Source organism: Alternaria incomplexa (genome assembly GCF_024043165.1).
Source record: "Alternaria incomplexa strain BMP 0042 chromosome Unknown scaffold_20, whole genome shotgun sequence".
NCBI classification, from domain to species: domain Eukaryota; kingdom Fungi; phylum Ascomycota; class Dothideomycetes; order Pleosporales; family Pleosporaceae; genus Alternaria; species Alternaria incomplexa.
The window spans coordinates 119,174-142,444 of NW_026249869.1; the positions used below are offsets into that span (position 1 = coordinate 119,174).

The 23,271-nt window shown below is 51.1% G+C and overlaps 8 protein-coding genes across 8 annotated transcripts; 4 read left to right on the plus strand and 4 right to left on the minus strand.

The window, feature by feature from the left end:
• Positions 1–740: 740 nt before the first annotated feature.
• On the minus strand, positions 741–2,375 carry J4E90_010204 (uncharacterized protein; the record flags this gene model as incomplete). Its single annotated transcript, XM_051439719.1, has 1 exon — positions 741–2,375. The coding sequence occupies one exon, from the start codon at positions 2,373–2,375 to the stop codon at positions 741–743; it is 1,635 nt and encodes a 544-aa protein (XP_051286373.1).
• A 606-nt stretch (positions 2,376–2,981) lies between these two features.
• J4E90_010205 (uncharacterized protein) lies at positions 2,982–4,536 on the minus strand (the record flags this gene model as incomplete). Its single annotated transcript, XM_051439720.1, has 2 exons — positions 2,982–4,326; positions 4,361–4,536. The coding sequence occupies 2 exons, from the start codon at positions 4,534–4,536 to the stop codon at positions 2,982–2,984; spliced, it is 1,521 nt and encodes a 506-aa protein (XP_051286374.1).
• Positions 4,537–6,471: 1,935 nt separating this feature from the next.
• Positions 6,472–7,296, minus strand: J4E90_010206 (uncharacterized protein; the record flags this gene model as incomplete). The annotated part of the gene is made up of 1 exon (XM_051439721.1): positions 6,472–7,296. The coding sequence occupies one exon, from the start codon at positions 7,294–7,296 to the stop codon at positions 6,472–6,474; it is 825 nt and encodes a 274-aa protein (XP_051286375.1).
• A 2,540-nt stretch (positions 7,297–9,836) lies between these two features.
• J4E90_010207 (uncharacterized protein) lies at positions 9,837–11,354 on the plus strand (the record flags this gene model as incomplete). Its single annotated transcript, XM_051439722.1, has 1 exon — positions 9,837–11,354. The coding sequence occupies one exon, from the start codon at positions 9,837–9,839 to the stop codon at positions 11,352–11,354; it is 1,518 nt and encodes a 505-aa protein (XP_051286376.1).
• Positions 11,355–12,333: 979 nt separating this feature from the next.
• On the plus strand, positions 12,334–13,415 carry J4E90_010208 (uncharacterized protein; the record flags this gene model as incomplete). Its single annotated transcript, XM_051439723.1, has 3 exons — positions 12,334–12,873; positions 12,928–13,158; positions 13,212–13,415. 3 exons carry the CDS (start codon positions 12,334–12,336, stop codon positions 13,413–13,415), a joined length of 975 nt encoding a protein of 324 aa, XP_051286377.1.
• A 3,120-nt stretch (positions 13,416–16,535) lies between these two features.
• J4E90_010209 (uncharacterized protein) lies at positions 16,536–17,459 on the plus strand (the record flags this gene model as incomplete). The annotated part of the gene is made up of 1 exon (XM_051439724.1): positions 16,536–17,459. The coding sequence occupies one exon, from the start codon at positions 16,536–16,538 to the stop codon at positions 17,457–17,459; it is 924 nt and encodes a 307-aa protein (XP_051286378.1).
• A 459-nt stretch (positions 17,460–17,918) lies between these two features.
• Positions 17,919–18,446, plus strand: J4E90_010210 (uncharacterized protein; the record flags this gene model as incomplete). The annotated part of the gene is made up of 1 exon (XM_051439725.1): positions 17,919–18,446. The coding sequence occupies one exon, from the start codon at positions 17,919–17,921 to the stop codon at positions 18,444–18,446; it is 528 nt and encodes a 175-aa protein (XP_051286379.1).
• Positions 18,447–20,370: 1,924 nt separating this feature from the next.
• On the minus strand, positions 20,371–22,041 carry J4E90_010211 (uncharacterized protein; the record flags this gene model as incomplete). Its single annotated transcript, XM_051439726.1, has 1 exon — positions 20,371–22,041. One exon carries the CDS (start codon positions 22,039–22,041, stop codon positions 20,371–20,373), a length of 1,671 nt encoding a protein of 556 aa, XP_051286380.1.
• Between the last annotated feature and the right edge of the window lie 1,230 nt (positions 22,042–23,271).

Sequence of the window (23,271 nt, forward strand, 5' to 3'; positions counted from 1 at the left end):
TTGGTTGTCGCAAACACCCCTCTTCGCGCGCGGCACCACATGAACATCCTACGTCGCAGCGCGCGTCGTCATTGACCATGCTGCTTGCCTGATCTCCAGGGACGGCAGAATCGCAATCTTTGTCCCTATGTGTCACCTGTGCGTGCAATGCGCCTCCATACCTAAGGTCTGATAGTGACTGCTTCGTCGTGCAGACTGATAACGATAACCGCCTCGTCGCAGACATGCAGAAGTCGGTCATGTCACTCATAGATGGCATTTTACGCCTGCGAACGCAGTCGACAATCCCCTTGGCTTGGATCAGTCATATTCACACGTTTCGTGGACCAAGGATCTTGCTTTTGTATGAATGGGTTGCTATATAGCTTTTGCTATCGACCTGTAAACATCCATGCATCCCATGATGCTCGCAATTTGCCCACGAAGAGCTAATGAACTCAAATGCTTTTGTGTGCAGCAACTTCTGTTCCGCCATCGAAGGATCAGTTTTTCGGGAATGTGGAAACTTAAACCAAGCACAATAAAACCATGTGATAGACTGCCGAGTGGAGAAGAGAATTCCAGCGGACGAAAGCCGCCACTAGACTTCCACCGTGTCCCAATACGTCTCTTTGATGCGAAGGAAAGACACCTCTTGACACGAGAGCTTCAAAAACGCAGTTGAGAGCTCGAATCCGTATTCAAAAAAGCTAGAATGTATTAGCGAGTTATCCTGATGATATGGTCAGATCGTACCTCAATCACCACCCATGTTTCTCCCCGAGGAACTCGAGCAGTGTGTCTTGAATACCAGGAAGGATACGACTTATCTCTATCGAAGCCCAGTCATTCGCAACTCCGCTACTGATCCGCTGCATCACACCATGACTGTTGTCCAGGTATAAAGTATCCAGAGGTTCCAACCCGAGCTCATCTTGCCATGTCACTTCTTTCACTTTACCAAGCCCATTCGTCCAGATATTAGGGCACGGAAGGTAGATGTTCTTGTGATAGGTCTCCAGGAGGTTGTATAGGAAGCAGAAAACGCTAACCTGTAGTTCTCTCAAGAGCAACGTGACCGTCCGGTTTGGTGTCTCGGAATCGATCGGATGGCGTACCTCGATCCTCAAGTGGACGTCGTGGTTCAACCAACCCAGCGAAGATATAAATGGCAGTACATCGAATCGAATATCCTCGAGGGTAGAGTGTTCCGATAGGTCGAAGTACAGATGAAAGTAGCGTGGGTGGCCGTGTAGTTGGATGGCTTCGAACCTCTCCAGCTCGGTAGCAAAGTTGTATTTCCGCGTCGAAGTTGTTGAGTTGAAGATTGAGTCATAGTCGCCGACTTCCAGCATGATTTCGCGACGTAACAACCGGTTCACGCCAGCTAGGCTTTTAAGGTTGAGATTCGTGGTCTGGTTCGTCAAGTCGAAGACTGATTCCAGTCCTGGGGGTTGGATCGAATCGAAAAGCTTCTTTCTCACCCCATGTATCGTCATGAGATCACAAAACCCTGGGTTCCTGTTGCGCGAAATCATACGGGCCTCACCTTCATCGCTGATTGATATGCGGCCTTGCGTCATCCAATTACCACCACCACGGTGATTATGGCGGTATGAAATGAGAACTTCCGATCCATCTGTGTCGAGTTTGACCCTCAACAGCATGCTCGCAATGCAGTACTTCCTAAGAAGGTTTGAGGGATCAGCGATGAGCGTACTCAACCCTTTGTTAATCTTAGCCGTATGGTTGGCAGACCATGGCCGATTGCCTTGAAAGCCCACAATCAACCTCTCGGGTGATGTCACAAAGGAAACAGCCATGTCCTTGTGTTCCAGCTTCCAAGTGTACGCCAGTATTGGTAGGATCTCCAAGTCTCCGTCTGCTTCAAGCAAGTTGTTGATATCGAGCTGAATCACGCAAAGAAAGGACGACTGTTTGCCGATGATGCGAAGCCAGTCCATAGCCCAAACAAGGCCGTCTTCGTCGTCCGTACTTACAGGGAGCACTAGTTGAAACACGTTTCGTGGATAAAAGATACCAGTGGCCTCATATTGGATCTGGCGACATGACTGGAGGAGTGCAGTTCCGAGGACGACACTGCCGGAGTGGTAACCGAGAGGATCGAAACTGTTTGCATGAATCTGAATAGGATCTTCGCGAATGAAGAGTGCCTCGTAGATCGCGTTGCGAACCTCACCAGGTAGAGTCACTAAGGACGGCACGTCCGGATCGGTCGGGTGTGAGACTGGCGGCGGAAGGTTGTCCGTTGCAGTCGCTGCTTCCATGTCTGCTCGCACGTTCGCAATCTTGGTGGTGGTCATGTCGCTCGACTCTGCGTCACTGGCGGTAGTGGAGGTCGCGCCGCCGCCTGTGGTACCGGGTGACGCACTCATGTCGCTCGCTGTCACGCTGCGAGGGTGGTCTCAGTCGCCGTAGCGCTGGCGATCAGTATCTGAAAACGGTGTGTGAGAGAAGAAAGAAGGGTAATTGCTGGTAGTGGGAAAAGCTTGTAGAGTCGAGGATTCTGAGGTGAGAGAGGGCGACTGCCAAGACTGTGGCCGTTTGCTGCACCGGATGGAAAGAGCTACGTCATGGATAGCGATAACCGCAGAACTTCTTACGATACGCCCTGTACTTACGCGAAGAAAGGTTTGCGAAGCTGGATTAGATTGCACTGTACCAATGCTCGATGTACGTGTTTGGTGTATTTGACCATTAAGAAGGTCGACTAATCCGGGAGAGAGGCCAAACACGTATTGAATATAGCAAAGGTTACCCTAGAGGTATACGTTGCCAGTCAATTTTCCATTTGTACTTAGTTATATGAGGTGCGATAACGCTATTATCTTGATCTACAGCATCTGGCATTAAAGGACGACCAAATGCATGTCGCATTATAGATTTCACAAGATAATTTCCAGTTTGAGGCATACATCATCCTAGCCACTCTCGAATTGTTCGTACTTGATAGGCTGTATGCAGCAAGACCTATTTCCTACCTAGTACCACAGCAACCCTATTGCGAAATCCCCCATAGAGTTAGGCGGAAGATTGTCTAGATCGAACATGCTTTCCAACATCCCTAAAATCCCTTCGTAGCGTGATAAAATGATCGTCGAGCTGATGCCCACGTTCTTATTTATGATCGGCTCGATAGAACACTTGCTCAAGTCCCACTCGGCTTCCCGCGCCTCGCCCCTGCCACTCATCCAGATCCTTGGTAGTTGCGCTAGCATGTGCTCTGGACTTTTCTTGAAGATCTGGTACATGAAGAGAAGGATGCTCTGTCGTATATCCTCAAGAGAGATAGTGTAGCTGTTGATTGGGGCAGTGCCAGATTTGCTGTAGACCTCGATGCACACAGGCTTTGATGGGTAGCGACACCCCGTCGCATGCAAAAGCGCGAGAGCATCGAGCCGTACATCGTCCAAGGAGGCATTGTTGTCCAGATAGTAGCGAATGATTATGCTCATAGGACTTCCGAGAGGCAGTCCGCGGAGTATCTTTAGTTCCGCGGTGAAAGCTGCCAGGGTACTCATACTTGTCAATGTGACACTGAACGCTCTTTCCCGGAAACCGACCTCGTGTGTACCAGTCAAGCAAGTAGTGACCGATACGATGTGAGCCACATCCACGTTTGTTGTCCGGTTTGTGAGGTCAAAGATGATGTCCTCGTCTGGACACAATGCCATGGTCAAGATGGGGTTTCGAATTTCGAGGCACCACATGATGCGTTTGATGTCCGTAACCGGTACTCTTTTGGACAATGTACTCTCCGTACCGTTGTCGACGATATCAACAATGTCCACAGATAGTGGGTGGTCGTCGCTATTGGTTGCTTCATAGTAATGAACGTGAGCATAGTGCTCCTGAAAGTACAGGCAGACCTTTTGTAGTAATAAAGGCACAGAAAAGAACCTTCTGATCATCCCTGACGAGTCACCAATGATTGTGGCGATCTGCTGGTTACATGAGACCGCGTTCATCTCGGCTGTTCTGTTAACATCTTCGCCTGGGGGGCGACCCCATCCCGGAGACCATCTAGGGAGAAGTTCAACCTTTAAAGCCGCACGATCAGGCTTCCATGCTTGATGTAGTATAGGTGATATATTGATGAAATCATCCGCACCGTGGAATACGTTGTCGATGTAAATTTGAAGATGTCGAACAGAGGAGGACTGTCTACCAATATCGACGAGCCAGGCCATTGCCCATTGAATTGGATCAGCAGTATGTGGATCGTCTTTTACACAGAATATATTTCGAATGTAGAGAACACCGGTTACTTCCTTGTGGAAATTGGCGACATGTTCGAAGTAGCGCGATGCCACGTACGTCTCGTGACTGGTAACATGTGGAGGAGGAGCCGTACGCATACCGATCGCGGGAGATCTGAACAGGGTCGCCCAACTCGAATAGGGCCTCGAAGATGTTGTTGCGCACTTCGCCTGGTATTGTCAAGAGAGACGGTGCCTCTGGGTTGATGGGGTGTGACTGCATCGGCATGGTTTGGCCAGGTATCGCGGAAGCGGAATCGTCGTTTGCCGCGCTCATGTCTTCGATTACGTACACTTCTGGTAGTTGTTGGCGATATGAAGAAGCAGTAGCTCTGACAGAAGAAGCAAAAGATATAATGGAGGAGAGTCTGGCACGCACTCCAATATATACGGCAAGCGACCGCAACTGACGCGACAACATCCGTGCGCGCAGTGAAGTCGGAAGAGCCTACGTGATGAGAATTCAATGCGTAATTCACACTGCAAACATCCGCTTTCCATGTGAAAAGGATACTGTATGGAAGTGAGTGAGTGCGAGCACTAAACACCCTGGTCAGTGTCCTTAGGGAAACAGTCATGTGTACGGGGTAGCTGAAAGCATGACAGCGGACGATCTCTGCGTTTGCAGTGCTCGAGAGAGCCAAGGGGAATATGAGCTTTGCATCGACCTATCGGCATCGCTTTGGACTGGAAAGCCGTAACGGATTCCCTGATACTCATACCACCATTCATCTGGTGTTTTTGAAGAGTCGAAGCCGACGCCATGTAAGATCATCGGCTGTCCTAGTTTGACGCGCATGTTGATGTCCTCGAATAGATTACGTATTGCGTACAGATGTCTATTTGGAAGGCACATATTTCCGGCCAACATCTCAGCACAGTCGAGAATCAACCTCGATGCTTGGTACTGTTTCCTTGTCAAAAGGATTTGAACGGTATCCTGATAGACTTCTTCGGCGGTTTTCTGATAATCGACTTCTGGAACCTCATGGCAAGAGTCTACGAGACCAAGCAACCCGTAGACCTGGTCGCGATTGTCTGCGCACCGCAATATCGAGTAGTGATTGAGTACTAGGGCTAGGCTCGTCCGAGGCTTCAATGAGGTCCTCGATGCAAATAGATTAATTGCATTTGAACATTCAACAGGTAGGCGGTCCCCAGGCTGATTGGATGCGTAAGGACTTAGTGTGTCGTAATCCAGGAAATCATAGCGACACATAAAGACTATATCTCTGGCCAGAAGGAACTCTTGAACAATCCAAAGACGAAAGAAGTACTCATTAGAGAATATGGTGATGATGTGTGCACGTCTCTCATCGTGGTCGAGCTTTTTTGTCGCTAGGTCTCGGACCGCCTGATGACAGGACCAATCAAGCCAGCTGACAACGGTTTGGGCATTGCGGTAGATGTTTGCCATCATTTTGACTTGATGTCCACGCTCGTCCTTGTTGCTCTGGTCGATACAAAGCTGATCGATCCATAGGTAAATGCTCCACCGACCAATGTCGCTGGCAACAGATGCGGTTAAGAAATCGAAAAGATTTCCCCGAATAGTGAAGGATTTACCATTGAGTCGAATAGTGTGTAATGGTATAGGATCGCCCCAGGTGTAAGACAAGGCAATGTAAGGTGGAGCACTGTCTACCTCGAATGCGTCGATGGTGCACAGTATCTCGTCGCTATCGGTTGGTGGGTAAGGGTACGACGCGCGTCTGACACCTTGCCATACGGTGATAAGGCGGATACGAGGTCGGTCTGTTGCGAGAGCTTCGTATACGTAGGTATCATCGTTCGTTTCGGTATGCGCAGGCGCGGACGTGGTGGTGTAAGTTCCGGTTGCGGCGTGGGCCGCTGGTTCGTAGGCGACAATCGGGTCCGTACCAAAACCTTCCAGCTCCATGCCTCAAAAAAACAGCGGGATGTTTTGGGCGATCGACGAAGGTTTGTGGGCTGCGAGTCGTGGGGCAGATGTTGTTGTAGGCAGGCTGGAAGCGGGGCTGAGTTCTCACAGCCCATCTGGCCTGGCGTGGCTGAGCGCCACACCCCATGCCCTCAGCATTATTACAGCGGCTACAAAGGGTAAGAGCGAACTAAACAAGCAACTTTGGGTATGCGAATCAAGGATTGAAGAATGATACACGAATATACATAAAGTGACGTGACATATGCAGCGCATAGCATGACAGCGCGAATGCTACAGGGCAGACTCATTTCATTGAGCTCCAAGCCCCATCTTCTGCAGCACGCTGGCCAGGTCAACCTCCACAATCTTGTCCCAGCCCCTCTCAGGGCCCCAGGCAACGCGCTTCTGATTGAGCTTGGTCTCTTCTACCAGGCCCTTCAGCAGCGGGCTGTCTTTGGACACGCTTGGGTATGCGTCAAACTCCACGTCGTCAATCGACGGCACTTGCGCGAGCAAGCCTCTCAGCAGCCCGACGCAGTACTCAGTATAGAAGTTGTTCCCCACGCGCCAGCCCTCAAACACCTCGTTCGATGCCGGGTCAATCTCTACAAAGATTTTCAATTTGTACACCTTCTTCACCGCCGCCAGACCGAGCCGGCTATCCACGACCCAGCATTTCGGCGGTTTCGTGAAGCCCGGCCCCAGTCGCAGCTCCAAGCGCGTAAGGAGCGCGCGGTATTTGCGAGGGAACCATGCAAGGAGCGGGTGCTTGCGGTTTATGTAGCGGCCGTGGATCGGGAACACGCGGAAGGTGTTGCGACCGTAGAAGACGCGCGACGCTTCGTCGTGCATGCGATGGTCGACGAGGAAGAGGCGGAGGGCGGGGGCGACGGTGCGGTAGTTCGTAGGGTCGAGGTCGATGGTCTTGGGGAAGACTAAGAGCTCTTCGTATATGCGCAATCGCAGCTCGGATGGCAAATCAAAGAAGCGGAAGGGCTGGCGCTTCACAGCTTTCTTATCATCTTCCTGCGCATCGTCTTGAAGATCGGGCGGCGGCGCGGCGCGCTCATCCACCAGACGCACTTTACTCATGCGATTGACCATGTGGTCAATCGCTTTGGTTTTACGAGCCATCTTATGGTACAGCGCTTCCAAAGCGATCACTTCTACCGCCTTGGTCGCGCTTATGCATCCATCGTGTCACTCGTGCGTATACGTGTCGGTATCGTTCGAGGCGAAGGGAGACGTCGCAATGATGAAATTTTCTTAATGGAATGTCTCGGAGCCACGGGACCGACAGCCCATTCGGTAGGGGCAGGCAGTTCTTGGGGGCAAAGATGTTTGTTCTCCCCAGCTTATGTCAACTTCAATCTTGTAGAGGAACAAAGAGTGAGGTCAAATTTCGTGGGTGCAACTTTCTATATGGAAAAGAGAAGAGGGTGGCGGCGGCGCGGAGAGTTTTGTTCGAGCTCCGGCTAGTGGATTAGTCAGCGCGTGACCGAGGTAGTGCCGCGCGACCCACCGACAACCTGACATCACCCTCTAGCTCACTCCTAGAATGGCAGACACCATCCTCTCCCCGCAGGCAAGCGGTGCTGCTACGGAAAGCAATCTTTTGCTCAAATGGTTTGGCATCGAGGCTCCATTGACCACTCCTCTGGAACTACGAACCCCATTTAATCCATTGGCCATTTCTTCCCTAATTACTCCATCGGCCATTCCTCTGGAACTACGAGCCCGATTGCTTGACGCGGCAGCCTATTTTGAGAGCCCCGAGTACAGCGCGTCATCTGGCATTAGTTTGAGCGAAAGGCGTAACCTCTTTCTCTCCGCGACAGCTGGAAACATTAATCTCACGTCTTTGCGTAGGTGGCACGCTTGGAAGGACTCTCTTGTTGCTCTACTTGATGCACAGCTTGCCAGATATCCAGTAGACTCAGGACCGTCGCCTTCAACTTCAGATCCGAGTAATGAGCATGATCTGAATCCATCGTCGACTGCATCTGCTGTTCACCGCGATTTGAACATAGCGGAACTGGTAGAGCAGATCTTGTACAGTTCGGACCTTCAGACCCAACTGCTCGCCGGCCAAGTCTGTACGCTATGGCGAGCGACTATGAAGCGCATTCTCCAGGACCCTTTCGAAGGTACACCGCATCAGAACCCGGTCGAATACTCCGATGTGTGTTCGACCAACAATGACAACCTTCATGTAACCCCCGAAGAGCTACTTGCTTTCGAAGAAAAGGTCCACGCAAGGTGTTTGATTCTCCTGGATACAAATGGATGGAACATTTGGACGTACGCACCCGCTCGGCTTACTCAATCGCATATGCTCAAGCCATCCGTCGCAGAACTCGTGCGCCACGCATATCGCGTGGCTTGGGACATTAACCCCGCCCCGGACGACGACTTCAAACCGCAGCCGCAGTAGCTGGACTTTACGCAGTTCACGTTGCATCCGTGTCTGGAGCGCCTATACACTGGCGGATTCGAGACGTATCGCGGTCGTTGTCATGTTTACTTAAACAGCGATACTCCCACTGAAGGCCTCCTTCATCCGCTCAACTTCCCGCTTGGGTCCTTATACTCCCATGTAGGATCGCACTTTGTCACCGACCCACCGTGTAGTTGCATCGGCATCTACACTCCGAGTGATCAGTGGCTGGCGGGAACTGCACACAACAATAAGCTAGTGGCCCGCATTTACAACAAGGACGGAATACGTATATCCCATCTAACAAATATACTGAACGCACATGCATCGACAGTACTATTGGATTGGAGGGCCCAAGTCGAACGTATGCGAGAGAACTTGGCCACCCTGCCTCCTAGCGTACTGCAGCTATCATACCCAAGACGGCGTGCATTCACAGCCGGTGCCCGTCCGCACTTTATACTCACGCTCGATCATCACGACATGGATGAAAATCCCAATCTCTCCAAGCATGTGAGCCAACGGCCGTTGCTGATGAGTATGAGGGCATTGGGAAACGAGTGGAAATCTTTGGATATCGCAGAACAATATGTCGACACCAGCAGCGAGTGTTGGGCGGAGTGGACTAGGGATACTTCTGCTGATGATTCTTTGTGGAGCATATAGCACGACATGCCATAAATTCGTTTTTTTTTTCCTTGCTATAGACTGTAGAAACTGCTACTACTGCTGCGTCACCTCAACCAGACGGATAAGGTGGGCTCGCTGAAGTCTATATGCTTAGTGAGTAGTGTTTGGAGAATCGATGCACCTCAATGCAAAGTATTATACCACTCGCCGTAGTCTCGGCTGCCGCGAGACCAGCAAAACACGTGGAAGTCTAGATTGGATCTAGTGCGGGTTACGCGAGATTATGTTATCGCATCGTCCAAGCGCCTTCTGCACCTCTCTTCCACCCGCCGAGGGCCGAGATCGCGCTCTAACCTAAATGCACATACAGCCAACTAAGACTATTCGGAACGTCGTAGCCATGGATCAATTGTCGCTGTATCGCCATTTGCCAAATGCGGTCCGATGTGTTAGTGGTACCCAGGCATGCGTCCCACGAACGATGATCTGGCTTTGCTACCCCACTCCAGGCTGCAACTTTCCACATCAGCACCGCTGAAGAGATACCTGCAACGCCCGTACAATAATCCATAGCCACCATCATCATCATCACCACTACACCAAAACAATGAGCGACGCAGCTCTCCAACTTCCATCGGGCATACGATCGGATGAAGAGCTCATCTTCGAATGGATGACCGAAGACGACATCTCAAACATCACGCCTAAGAAGCGAGCCCACTTTGTTCGATGGAGTCGTGCATATGAATATTTACGCCTGAAAGGCAACAAAAGATGGCAACCCGACAAGATGCGCAAGATACAGTCGTGGAAGGAAAGAATAATCGCCCTCACTAATCGACGAAAGGCGGAATTTTATTACATGCCAAATGATTCGACTGCGGCTCAGGCAAAATCTTCTTCGCCTACCACACAAGTCAGTGCAGCAGTCGCGCAACCTGCAGCAAATCGTGCCTTTGGGATCGCTGAACTGCGTGAGAACATTCTCTGTCGGTTGGACGTATACGATCGATTGAGTGCTTGGAGGGTGTCAAGCTCATGGCATGGCACTATCAAACACATTTTCCAATCTGACAATCACAACCGCCGCCTGTACGACCCCGTGGAATATGGCGCTGCTCAAAATTCTGGAAAGACCCCAGCGTGGTTACAGCCCGGCTTCGAAGAACTCGAGAACTTTGAAGAAAAGGTCTGCGGGCTTGATGGTCCAGGCTTCGGACTACTATATGCGCCTGCCCGCCTCTCCCAGGCTGTAGCATTGACAATGAAGACTATAGATCTTCTTCATACCGCATATGCGCGTTTCTGGGCCCCGGCAATGCCCTCTCCGTTTGGCATACAGTACGATGATACCAGTTTACCGGTACCGCAATGGCTGGACTTCACCCAGTTTCAACTTGCACCCTGCGTCGCCGAGATCTTTGGAGAACGGTTCCAGATGCAGCGAGGCAGGTATGAGGTCTCTCTTAGAACGAATGCACCTGCAGCAAACCTGCTACTAGGCCCTGATGTAGACGTATTAGGTCTTCGCCGATGCCTGGGCTCAACATTTGCCACACAACCACCCTGTCAGACTATCGGTGTTTACGTGATACAGGCACAAGAGGAACCCACCCTGAGACTTCTCGAGCGCATCCACAACATTGAAGGCATTCGTCTTGTCCAGCTTCTCGATACACTTCACAAACAAACTGGCTCTCTTCTGGAACACTGGAATGCGGAAGTCGGCAAAGTGCAGACAGGTCTCGAATTCCATGAACCGGCTGAATTGTACGATTTCGGCATGAAGAGAATGCATTGGGCCAGATCGACTGCAACCCCAAAGTTTGTCATACTGCTAGACAAACATACCATGGTACAAGCGGCAGACTTGAACGGACATTATAGTCGCGCGGCGTTGCTTTTGAACCGGTCAGACTGTGACGTCCTGACAGATGAGTGGAACAAAATGGAGTATCGCGATGAATACATAGACAGCTTTATGGTTGCACCTATAGAGCCATCAAGAGAGGCTTCGCTTTGGTCTTCGGAAACGGAAGAAGAATTAGTTCAGAAGATCCAGGAAAGTGAAATACGACACTCCGAAGCATTCAGGACACTAATGTTCGGAGGTTACGGGCTTTAGCAAGTAGACGGTTCTTCGTTCAAGGATCAGAGAGAATTGCATGATGCGGTTCTAGGCTAGCTCGCCTTCGATCATGAAGTGGGGTCAAGATCGGAGTCGGCGACGTCTGAATGGACTTGCGACTCTCCGTTGTGGCACATTCTAATCTGTAGTCATCGAGATAATACGAATATTATTTCTGCGCCTCGTATCGTCCAGGATTTACTACCTAGGCACTTCCAATAACACTACCTGGCATTTAACCAATGTTTCCGACATTCAAAATGCAGCGGGGCAGGTGTGAGATCTCTCTTAGAGCAAACTCACCTCCCGCAAATCGACTGCTAGACAGCTGATTTGGCAAGCGATTGAGCAACGCGAAAGCAAGCAGATCAAAGCCCTGGGGGCACGTTTACTCAACAGAGTCTAGCAATACGAACTCGGCAAGGCACTGATACCTTTGGACTTGGTGGCGTGGCGACATCATATGTAGACGTATCCTCACAACTCAACCAGATGAAAGTCGGTTTCGGGGTCCAGCAAGTACACAGTCCTCCATCCAAAGACCAGTCAGTACGTGGAGAATGAGGTTCTAGACTTCCAGAGTCGTGGAACGACGGAGTTTCGGCAACGCTACGGATTCCCGCCCAACGGTTTCCAGAGGCCCAATCGTGCGCCAAGCAAACTGCATCCCCAGATTCGGCCTAATGGTAGTTTACCAGTCGAACATTGAGCTAAGCAAACCTAAGACTGCCGAGCAGCCGGCTACTTCGCCTTCAAATGCGACTACAAGTCGAGCGTGCTACCATTAGGAGTACTCCGGAGTACACCCCAAGAAGTTGTCAACGTTTAGCCAAAGTGACGCCAATTATTGTACCTGTTTTAGCAGAATCGTGGCAGACGTCATCTGCGAGAAGATGTGGGTCATATCAGTTATTATAGCTACGACTGCTCGAAGTTGCAGCAGTACATCGCCCAGATTACTATCACCAAGAACAACATGCGCGATCAAAACGAGAAGATGTCATCAGCACCAGAGACTACCGCTGTAGGGCACAAGCACGATCCTTCCATCAAGAATCCGCTCGTCAACTACGGACAATTACCAGGATGGCGCCAAGAAAACCAATACATCGTCACCAAATACCGTTCCGCCCGCAATTCATACCGCCAATCCATCAAAAGCCTCACATACCTCCATAACGAGACCGGCAACATCTACACCCACCTACTCTTCTTAGTCATTGTTTTGCTTGTCACCACCTATAACCTACCGCAACTAGGCGGCCCAAAACAGTGGTTCCCCTCCCCACGCAACGGTGATATACTGGCATTGTCTGCATTCCTCGGCGGTGTGGTACTGTGCATGTCGTTCTCCGTCACGTACCACATTGTCCTTGACCATTCAGAATCTGTGGCGACGGCTGGCAAGCAGTTGGATTTTGCGGGCATCACGTGTCTTATCTGGGGCTGTTTGATTGCGACGCTATACTACACGTTTACCTGCGAGGTAGAGCTCATGCGCACCTATATGCTTATTGTAAGTTGATTTGGTGCTACGACATGGGTTTGAAGCTGCTGACATGGAATATAGTTCACGGCTTTGGGCGCTATCATGCTGCTCTTCTTCGCTTCGCCTCTGGCTTCCAAGTCTTGGGCACAGGCCCTTGTAGTTCCGCTTTTCGTCGCTTTTGCCGCCGCTGGTATTTTTCCGCTGTGGAGGGGTATTCAAATGTATGGTTGGGAACGAATGGGTGAGTTGGCAGGCTTACGATGGGGGTTGGCTTGCGGCTTCGTCTGCCTGGCTAGCCTGGTTCCCTTTATGGTATGTAGTCGTGCCTTACAGCGCTCAGCGATAGCTGGACTAACAGAAGACAGACGCGATTCCCAGAGCGTTGGAAACAAGGCAAATTTGACCTGTGGCTCTCATCGCACCAGATCTTCCACATCGCTGTGGTGATTGCTGCGTGTTTGCATTTTGTTGGGCTGATGAAGGCCTACTCGTTCCAGCATATGCACATGCGAATAGCGATTTGCCCCATGCTGAGTACGTGGAAAGATGAGCTCATGTATTTCAAATGAACGGGATGATACGCCGCAATCGTATCAGCTTCCAGAGTGCGGTTTGGTGTAGAACCCTCACAACTAAATGCTGATACCAAGAACTCTCCTCTTTGACTCAGCCTTACCGCCATCAGATATGCGACACCAAGCCTCCCCAAAGCAAAATACTGACTAATAAGAAGAACATGATTAACACAACACAAAACCCAATCACACCTTCAAGTCTCCGCCACCTAACCTCTTCATCCCGCCATATCAGTACCCCAACAATATTTTCAACACACTCATACCACAGCTCCAGCACCGCCGCCGGAGCACCAAACGTGGCGTCCAAAATGCACTCCGGGCCGTCATGCTTCAGCACTAATCGCTGCGTCTCCCAGTCGCAATACTTCATGACCCACTCAACCAGCAGCGTCCAAACATACACGTCCAACTCGCACCGCAGCTGTTCGATGCTTACAACGCGGTGGCCCGGCGAATGAAGAGTACGATCGAAGTATATACGCATCAAATAGAAGAACCGGTGAACCGCATCCTTTGTCGTGCGTTCTTCGTCCCGGCCAAAATCAGCCAGCATAGCGCGTCTTAAAAACCCGTCGTCCATCGCTCGGCTAACAGCGCCGGGTTCTAGATACGCGACAACCCTCATCGCATCCTCGATATGTATATCAATTTCCTGCGCCGGACTAAACTTCTCGGTGTTCTGAGCAATCGACATCAAATCCAGTTCTTCAAGCTCCATAGCAGGCCGGTACCACTCCACACTCCACTCCTCCTCCTCTTCCAGAACACATTGACATAGCGGGCTACCAAACCCTTCTATCATCTGTTTCACACAAACTCCGTGGTTGCAATGGAGTGTACAGTGCGGTTCTGGTGGTGGCACGCTCTTGCGGATATTGAGGACGTCTTGGAAGGCGGGGAAGCGGTGGGTGTTTGTGTCTTCGTTTATACCGTCGAAGAGGGGGGATGGTGGGGCGACGGGGAGGCGCAGGCTGTAGGACGGGATTTGGATGCGGAGGTGTGAGCGTGGAGGTGGAGGTGGTGTGGGGGATGTGGACAGGAAGTCGTCGTTTGTGAACTTCATGATTGCGGGTGAAAGGGTGCTTGATTGGTGTTTGCTCGGGAGAGGGAGTGAAATACAATGGTGTTGGTTGAGATGGTTATGTGGGTAGGTAAAGAGGCGTTGTGCGCATATGGAGTGTGTATTGAGCGCTGTGTTCGAGTTTGCTCGACCACGGATTGATGGCGGTGGATGCACACGGAAGCTTTCACTCTTCAATTGCATGTAACGATACTGATCAGGCGTACGAGACATCCAGTACACTAATTCCAGGTAAAATCGCAGCTCTCCTCGCTGTCACTGCTCTCTCCACTCTCGCTGCTTTCCTCACTCCCACAGCTCTCAAACTCCCACCAGGTCTTCTTCATACTCTCCGTCTTCATCTCTCCATCCCACCACAAGAGCATCGCAACTACCATCTCCACAATCCCTTCCATCCTCTCAAACAGCACCCCAACTCCCCTACTCATCGTTCCCTTAACCCAAGTCCTTCTCGCCAAGCAAAAGCACCCTTTCAACTTCCACGCTCTCTCCATGACATTATCCCTACGTTCCACCTGATTGCGGAAACACCATTCAGATACCCACCAGAAGATGTCCAGACGCATGACTTCCGTCATCTCTTTCACTAGATCCGCGATGGTCAGAGTGCGGGTTTGGTTCTCAAGGGGCAATAGCGTGATGGATAGGTAGTGCAGCAGTTTGGAGATGAGGATGTTGGCTGCGCGAGTAGCAGCGAGGTACTGCGTGGGGTAGAGTGTGGTGCTCCTCGTGAAGTGTTTGGATCCGCGGAGATATTTTGTGATATCAAGATATCCCATGCTTCGCATCTTTTTGACTAGGCCGGTGGTGGATTCTAGTTCCAGGGTAACAGTCTTGTCATGGCTGGTCATCTCGTATGCTCTTCGGGCGGCCAGAATATCCTGGAGTCGAAGATGCGATATCCTTTCTTGTCTGAAAATGGTGTTTTCGAGGATGAGAAGTCGCCTGCAACATCTGCATGCTTTAGGCTCGATTTCGCGCTTCCTATCTTTGTCGGTGATGGAGCGACATATGCGATGTTCGCAGTGTCGAATGCAGTGGTCAATGTCATGGCCATTGACTGTGACCTTGCCATTATTCCGCTTCCACTCTTCCCAGTCGTCTTCGTCTTCTTCGTATGCCGGAAACTGCTTCAATTGTCGCGCCAGTGGCTGGTGGGTGAATGGGCATGGCGATGGGCTTCTCGCTCGGAAGACAGTTCTAGGGACACTCGGCTGTGGTGGACGGGCGGTTCGAATAGGCTTCTTGGATGCTTTGCGATGTTTTAGAGCCAAATACGATGACGGTGTATATCGCGGAGTGGAATCTTCACCCAGGTGGTCTGGGTGCATGCAAAATGCGTCGGCGACGTTTGCTAGGAGGTGATAAAACATTTTGTTGGAGAAGATGTTGATGGGATGAGATGAGAAGATGAAGTTTACAAGAGACAAGTACATATTATATATGAGCAGAAAACCTACCAGAATCTACGGTTCACTCCATGGTACAATTTGGACCTCTGACTCTACGCGACTATCCATCCTGAACTCTGGTCGGCTGGATGAGTGGGCGCAGCCGACCAACCAGACTCGCTGCATTTACTGTCGTAGCCAATGAACACAACGCAAGAACGAGGACGTACCATAGTTCTCACCATGAATCTCGTTTGGTCAACAAGCAACTAGGATGTGTTGAATTCTCTGCGCTTTGAGCCAACTGCAAGCTGGGGTTGGTCATGGCGGTCTCGTGGAGCGCGCGTACACCGAGCAGACGCAAAAAATACAATTTGATCTGGAGACGAAGATAAAATTTGGCGCTGACTGTGGAGGTTACATCAAGTTGAGAAGGTGTCGTTCCGCGAAGTTAGATGCACCGCGGCAGTGACGGGAGGACGCACTAGACTATTTGCGGAAAGGTCCCCGCCGATCATGACGCAGCGCGATTTCGCATCCCACCTCGCGTGGACTGAAGTGCATCGCGTGCATTCTTCCAGTCCCCCACGATGCCACCGCCCTGAATCATATATCGCACCCTTCGACCGCATCTCCAAAATGGCGCTTCCTCTCAGTATCTTCCTCGGCGGCTGCGTCGTCGCCATCCCTGTTGTGACCGGCGTCGCGCAAGGTGTCGAGCACCAAAAGAAGCAGAACGAAGAAGCCGCCAACGAATCGCGCATGTGGAAATTCAACTGCCTCGTAGCCTGCGACGACCCCGATCCGATAGCGAAAGAAGAAATCGACAATGGCATCCTCGTCGTGCGCCACGATAAAGTCTGGGTCGTGCCGAGGGATGCGGATAACAAGCCCATGTGGCCGGATGGGATAGATGGGGAAGGGAAGGAGCCTCTGCATCCATTTGCAGGCTTTTACATTGCATACCCAGATGAAGACAGGAGTCCGCCGGAAAGAGGGCTAGTCACTACGATCAGCGACGACCCGCCGATGCTGAACTGGGTTTACTGCGACAAAAAGACGTACGAGCTTCGCTACTCGAACCGCACCGGCAGCATCATGCATCATGTCGGTGTCTGGGACTGGACTGAAGACGAGACGCACCTCACATTCGAAGGCTGGGAGGGCTTCATGGCGATTGACGAATGGGATGGCGCCGACGAAGACCCGGACACACCGTGGGGCAAGGAAGGTCTGCGCTGGGCCGTCTACTTCGACAAGGACGACAACGGGCTCAAGGGGAGGCACAAAGGAAGAGACATGTTTGAGATCAGCCTCAAGCGCAGGATCCAAAGTGCTGAGGAGCAATTGAAGCAGAACGAGGCTGCGGAGAAGAAGATGCAAGTCAAGAGTCGAGGTGGTCTGAGTACGCAGTTCGCGGCGCCCCAGAAAGAAAGAGACAAGGAATGGGAAAAGAAGTTCGGCGAGAAGGCGAGACTGGAGCTTGAGAAGAAGTTAGCGAAAGACCAGGAAGAGGGGCAGGGACCTGAGTGGGCCAGAGGCGATGTCGGAAAAGAAGAGTGAGGACGCGGATGAGATGAACAAGCGCTTGACTGTGTCGAATGTGCCGCTCTCGTCCATCAACATGCGTCTTCTACTAAAGGCGCTCGTCACCCGCCCGTGTACGCGAGGCCGTGCAACGACTATCGAGTTCTCATCATCCAGAATTCTGACTCTTATAAACCGGGTATGTGCGCTCCGATACTCTTCCTTGACGAGCGCATTGGGTCATGTGTGGCCAATGTAGTGCGTTAGTGGCACTTCTCGACAGTGCGCGCGGTTCACGCTCACATCTAGAGGTCGCGACTCATTGGTGATACCTACTCGACGCAGTCACCTTCGCATCATGGACGATGACAACTTGGACTATAAGAAAGGGTCGGCGACATGTAGACATACTCTCCTCTTACATTCCCAGAAGAAAGAACGTCTTCGTCCCCCAGACTATCTTATCAAAGAGCTACACATTACGATCGCTTCAAGATGTCCGGTAACTCAGACCCTCTGACTGAAAAGGATAGGCTCAAGAAGGCCCGGGATGAATTAAAACTCAAGGGTGGACCGGACCGACTAAACGCCGCTCAAGCTCTTTCCCCAATCTGGCCGGCAGAACCAAAACGAGCCTTGAAACAAGCTAAAGAATGCCTCGGTCTTGCACTTGTCGATGTTCTTTGGGGCGTCGAATGCGTCTTGTGGGATGGAACTAAGATGGTCCTCTTTACCAGTGTGAAGACCATCGCGGACGAATGCCAAACCCTTTTCGGTTGGAAAGTCGACAAAAAAGACGGCCCTACCTACAAGTACAGCGAAAGTTTCTATGACAAGGAAAACAAGCAAGAGCGAGCGTGGAACCGAGTGTGGCTGGAATGGATCGTTCCCCCTAGCCAGTGGAGCGTCATGTTCATTAGTGGTCTGAACGAAAATAAAAACATAGACAGGTGGCACACTTGTACCGTTCAGCGAGGACGTGAGTTGATCAACCATATCGTTGCTTTGAGGCTCAAAATCTAACGATACTTAGTGTGGTGGGCGATGGAATTGCGGAGGCCATTCGCCGCAACCAACAAAGACAAACCGTTAGATATGAAAGGCCTGCTTCTGCCAAGGAAATATGCTGGGAAACTTCAAACTTGCAAAATCTGGTGCCCCAAGTTCCTCCCAGACGACATAGATGATTGGATTCAAAAAAGTGCTGGTAGCGGTCCTGAGGATAGCACATTTGATGATGCTCATGAAGGGTGGGATATGTCACTCTTACGTCGTTGAGGGAAGACGGATGATACCGGGTGTATACGGTTTAAGATCATTAACACATTGTTTAACACGAATCTTGTCGCGACGAATAATTTTCACAAAGGGAGCTGCTGCCACCACTGCGGCGCCTTTCTTACTGCCAGCTTTCGTGACATCTCTCGGACAGCTACCCAGCGCATTCTCGCTGATAGTCGAAAGATCCCAGCTACGCCTCCGTCTCAGCAAAGACCTTTGGCAGGAGAAAGCACATAGCTCCTCCTCCTGCGCGAGCCTCGTTCTGACTACTACCCAAGACGTGTGTGAGCTGAAGTAGTCATCGCTGATAAGCGCACTGGCTTCTCTACGACCATCGTCGGGTGTTGGTATCACGTCTTGGCAGATCGCGTAATTTGGATTGATACGACTCATTCAACATCCAAAGGTAGCCGCATGTATGCGCTTACGACTCACGCAACATATAGCCATTCATCGCCGTTCCCGTCACACGGCACGCTTCGGTCGACTGGTAACGTACCGTGCCGTCACAGTCAATACGATTACCACGCGGTGACTGGTCCTTCAGTACTTCATGTGCGACGTCGACCTTCTCCCGATAGAGATGGGTCATTCGGCTTGTAATCATTTGCCAGGCAATGCGACTCACAGCAAACAGAGGCAATCCAGTCATTGTATATGATGGCTCATACCCTTTGGACTATAAATCGGTGGTACTTCGATCTTTCTCTATTCTATAACATTGTGAGAAGCAGTTTGACACTACTCAACCCTCCATACCCAAGTCGCACGCTTTACATCCTAGTCAAAATGCCATTTTTTAGAGAACTTGAGAAGACACTCACCCCAGAACAAAAAGCTGCCTCTGAAAAGTTGGAAGAAGCCGTCAAAAGCTGCCGGCCCACAAAACAAACGCGCGAGGCGGTCGAGATGGCCAAGCTCCATCCGGATATTGCGCTAGTGAAGGATATGTGGAGGGTCAAATGTGTTGTCTGGGATGGCAGGAAGATCGACGCCTGGGCGAGCAAGAAAAGCATTGGGGACGCTTGCCGAGACGCGTTTGGGTGGGAGGTGACAAAAGAAAAAGGCGATTGGTGGTACAAATACACTATGAGTCTCGAGGATACACCTGAGACGGAACACTTCTTTGAGTGGATCTGCCCGCCAGATCCGATCCCGGCGTCTTTCCTGAAGGAGGCCAGAGACAAGTGGAAAAATTGCTACGTCCAGACAGTGCGTGAGTGACTCGTCGTTCCATACATCATCGCATTTATAGGCTCACATAATGAACAGTTTGGTGGTCAATCAAACTAAGGGAGCAGTTTATGGAGACTAATAAAACGGAGAAGCTCGACATGAGCTTGCTGCTAGATGAAAGCAGAGCAAAAGAAGACCTCTTACCAGCTCTAGGGGCTGAGGACGGGAAGCTTCCGCATGTAATAAGGGATTGGCTCGACAGAAGTGCAAAGTCGTGCGCGGCTGAGGGCTCTTGATGAAATTGGCGGACGATAGGGGCATGGCTATTTCAAAGTTTCGGGGCAGAGAGGACTTCCTTTGACTGCATTTGATGTACATTCATGATTTTGTCTAATGCCGAGTTTCTCAATATGCAGACTAGGTTCATACAAACCAGCTGCCACTACAATAGTACCCTACAGCTTCATCCTCTTCCGCAATAGGTCCGGGCTCATTGCCAGGAGGTCTCTTGATCATCAAATCGTGGGCGCTGAACCGGTGCATATGGACCCATGCCGAGCTGCGCGTCTTCGGCATTGCGTTTCAACACTCGATTGGGTCTAGGAATGGCAAACGGGTGTTGGTACGCAGTGTACGGATAGCCTTGGATCGTGTGCGGCACATGAGACGGCGACGGCGTCCAAGGTGTTACCGGCGATGGCTGCGTGCTTGGGGAATAGATTCCGTGCATCGATGGCGTTGGAGTCGGGGCATACGAGGCGGATGGCGAAAGCATGTTCGGTGATAGCATCCCAGGCGAGGGCCGATCGTGATGGAAGACAGGTTGAGGGCCATGATGGTAAGAGTTCCCAGTGACATGCTGGTTGTTCTCGTACTGCCCGCCATTGTCGCCCGCGTACTGAGAGACGGTCTGGGTATTGTTCGATTGAAAGCCACCGACAATACTCGTTTCAACATTGGCAGGTGGCAGAGGCTCCGGTGATTGCAGGATCGTCGCGACATTTAGATCTAACTCTTCCTCGGGTTCGTTAGAAGGCAGGCTCATTGCGACACTTGGATCGAGTTCCTCATCACCGTCCGTGTCTGAGGCTTGATCTTCCGGTGACGTCGTTGCCTTTTTCCCCTTCATACTCACCCGACCTTCTGCGATATACTTCTGGCGGTTCTCATTCTGTCCATTATTCAGGATCGTGCCCGTAATTTTCTGAGGGGCCGCACCCACAGTGGTTTCAAGATTCTCACCCTTGAGCAGCGAGAAGCACCGGCTCTTGGAAAGCCGTAAGAGCGCACAGAGACTTTCTATACGCTCACCAAAGGTAAGGTTGCGTGATGACCACATCGTTTCCAGAGGTGTCGAGTCGTAGATGGAGAATGATTTCGGGCCGAAGACATGTAGTTTCTCAGCGGTGGCAACTAGCTGCCAGCACACCTTCTCCATCTGCTCTTTGTAAATCGCCTTTTTGGCACCTGGAGTCAATCGTTTTAGAAATCGGCCCTTGTCTTGCTTGTCCGGGCAGGTGGAAGTGTCTTTCATTGCTTCTAGTAGCTCGGCGACGTGTCCAGCGCGTTCATAGGCAGTAGTCGGAATAGTGCTGTCATTAGCAGGCGGTACCCAGTCCTTTTCGATATAGCGGTTGAGCATGCTAGCCTTCGCTTCTGCCAGATTCCGGAATTTCAGTCCAAAATGGTTGGGTTGAACTGGAGTTATTGCATCAGCTTGACAGGGTGCCGGTGGGCTGGGTGTCATGTAACGGTAACAGGGGTCGAATGGCGAGTCTACGTCCACCAAGTGTGTTGGCGTATTCGTAGCGCTGGCAGGCTCTATGGAAGAATAACGAGGAGGTGGGGTACCTGCATAATATTGGGATGAAGGCTGCTCGGGCATGGGTTGGCTGTATCCATCGAACCCGTGTTGATGCTGACCATCGTCAGGTGCATATAGAGGAACCTCATTCGGCTGATAGTTCCCTATGCCATAGTCTTGTATGCCAGGTTGAGCAAAGTACACAGGGTCGCCATTGGCAGACAGCACTGCGCCCTCGTTATCCATAGTTGTCTGAAATTGAGCTTCATGGAGCAATGGTATGTCTAGACCTCCAATGCCAAGGTAGAGGCTATCGTCGAATGAATTGTTGCCGCTCTGGTAGTGGTCTTGAGACATAGTGCCTTCGGTGAACAGGGTCGATGTGTCGAGGAGAGGTTGCGAGTATCACCCGGATTTCGATCGGTCGAGTTGAAAGAGTGACTAGCTAAGAGCTTGGGAGGTTGTAAGCTGGTGATGTGTGGAAAGGAAAATCTCACACATGTTTTTAACCTGTCGAGGCGCTTCCGCTGAGTGAATCTCATCATCTTCGCAAGTTTGCTACATGAAGCATCGCGATAGCACAGTTGACTCAAGGGCTATGTTCGCCGATGTTTGCTTGCTGCCGAGAGAATCCATGGGGGAAGTACTGTACGCTGTGAGGCTATGATGAATGCAAGTACAACACTGATACCGACGTCGGCTGGAGAATGTTCAAACGATAGATATGTACTTTCCAAAGGCAGAATTAAATACTGTCGTAAAGTATGTAAAAGAATAGCTCAATCGTTCTGCAAGAGCTTCTGTCACCCATTGGAACCGTGATAGCACTGATGCGCAAGTTTCACAAAAGGCGGCATTGTGAATGGGTCCTTCATTGGTTGCTGTCGATCAGTAGTTCGTTGACAGTGAATTGGGAACTCCCAAAACAGCAGTCGTGAAGCGCAATAAGCATCCTGAGGTACCAAGAGCGCCTTGGCAATGAGATCCATCACGGCGGAGGGCGGAGCGCGAATGCCTTGGTGGTAGAGAGCGGCGGGTGTTGCTGATGAAGTTCCGACGCGTCGACGGCGCGACTGAACGCGTCACAACCGCATTCGGACATTAGCGGCTTGGCTGACAACATTCTCCTCTTCACGGAAGCGACTCCTCACTTCAGCACCTCACATCGCGTCATCGCGTCGACATCCAATCCATCCCATCTACACCCCGTATGGTTGCGCATAGTTGGGATGATCATACGACAACCTCCGATCTCAGGCTCAGCCACCCGCTTCGTCACAAAGAACCCGCATCGGCCAGTACGCACGATCATCAGCATAGCAGCTTATCATTGAGTCAAATTATGCCACCTTCAGGCAACTGCGAACGATCATACAAACAGATATGGAAGGCTTGGGTTCAGAACGCTAATTGTTCTTCCGCCTCACGCTGGCTACCGCTATCTATTACGCTAATTCAGCTGGATGACTGACATTATACCACAAGTTATCTACGAGTTCTTTAACTCGCACTGACGCCATTTTATTGCAAACATACCTCATCCACACGCGCGACTAACCGCTCTCCAACGAACCGCTATATCCTCGC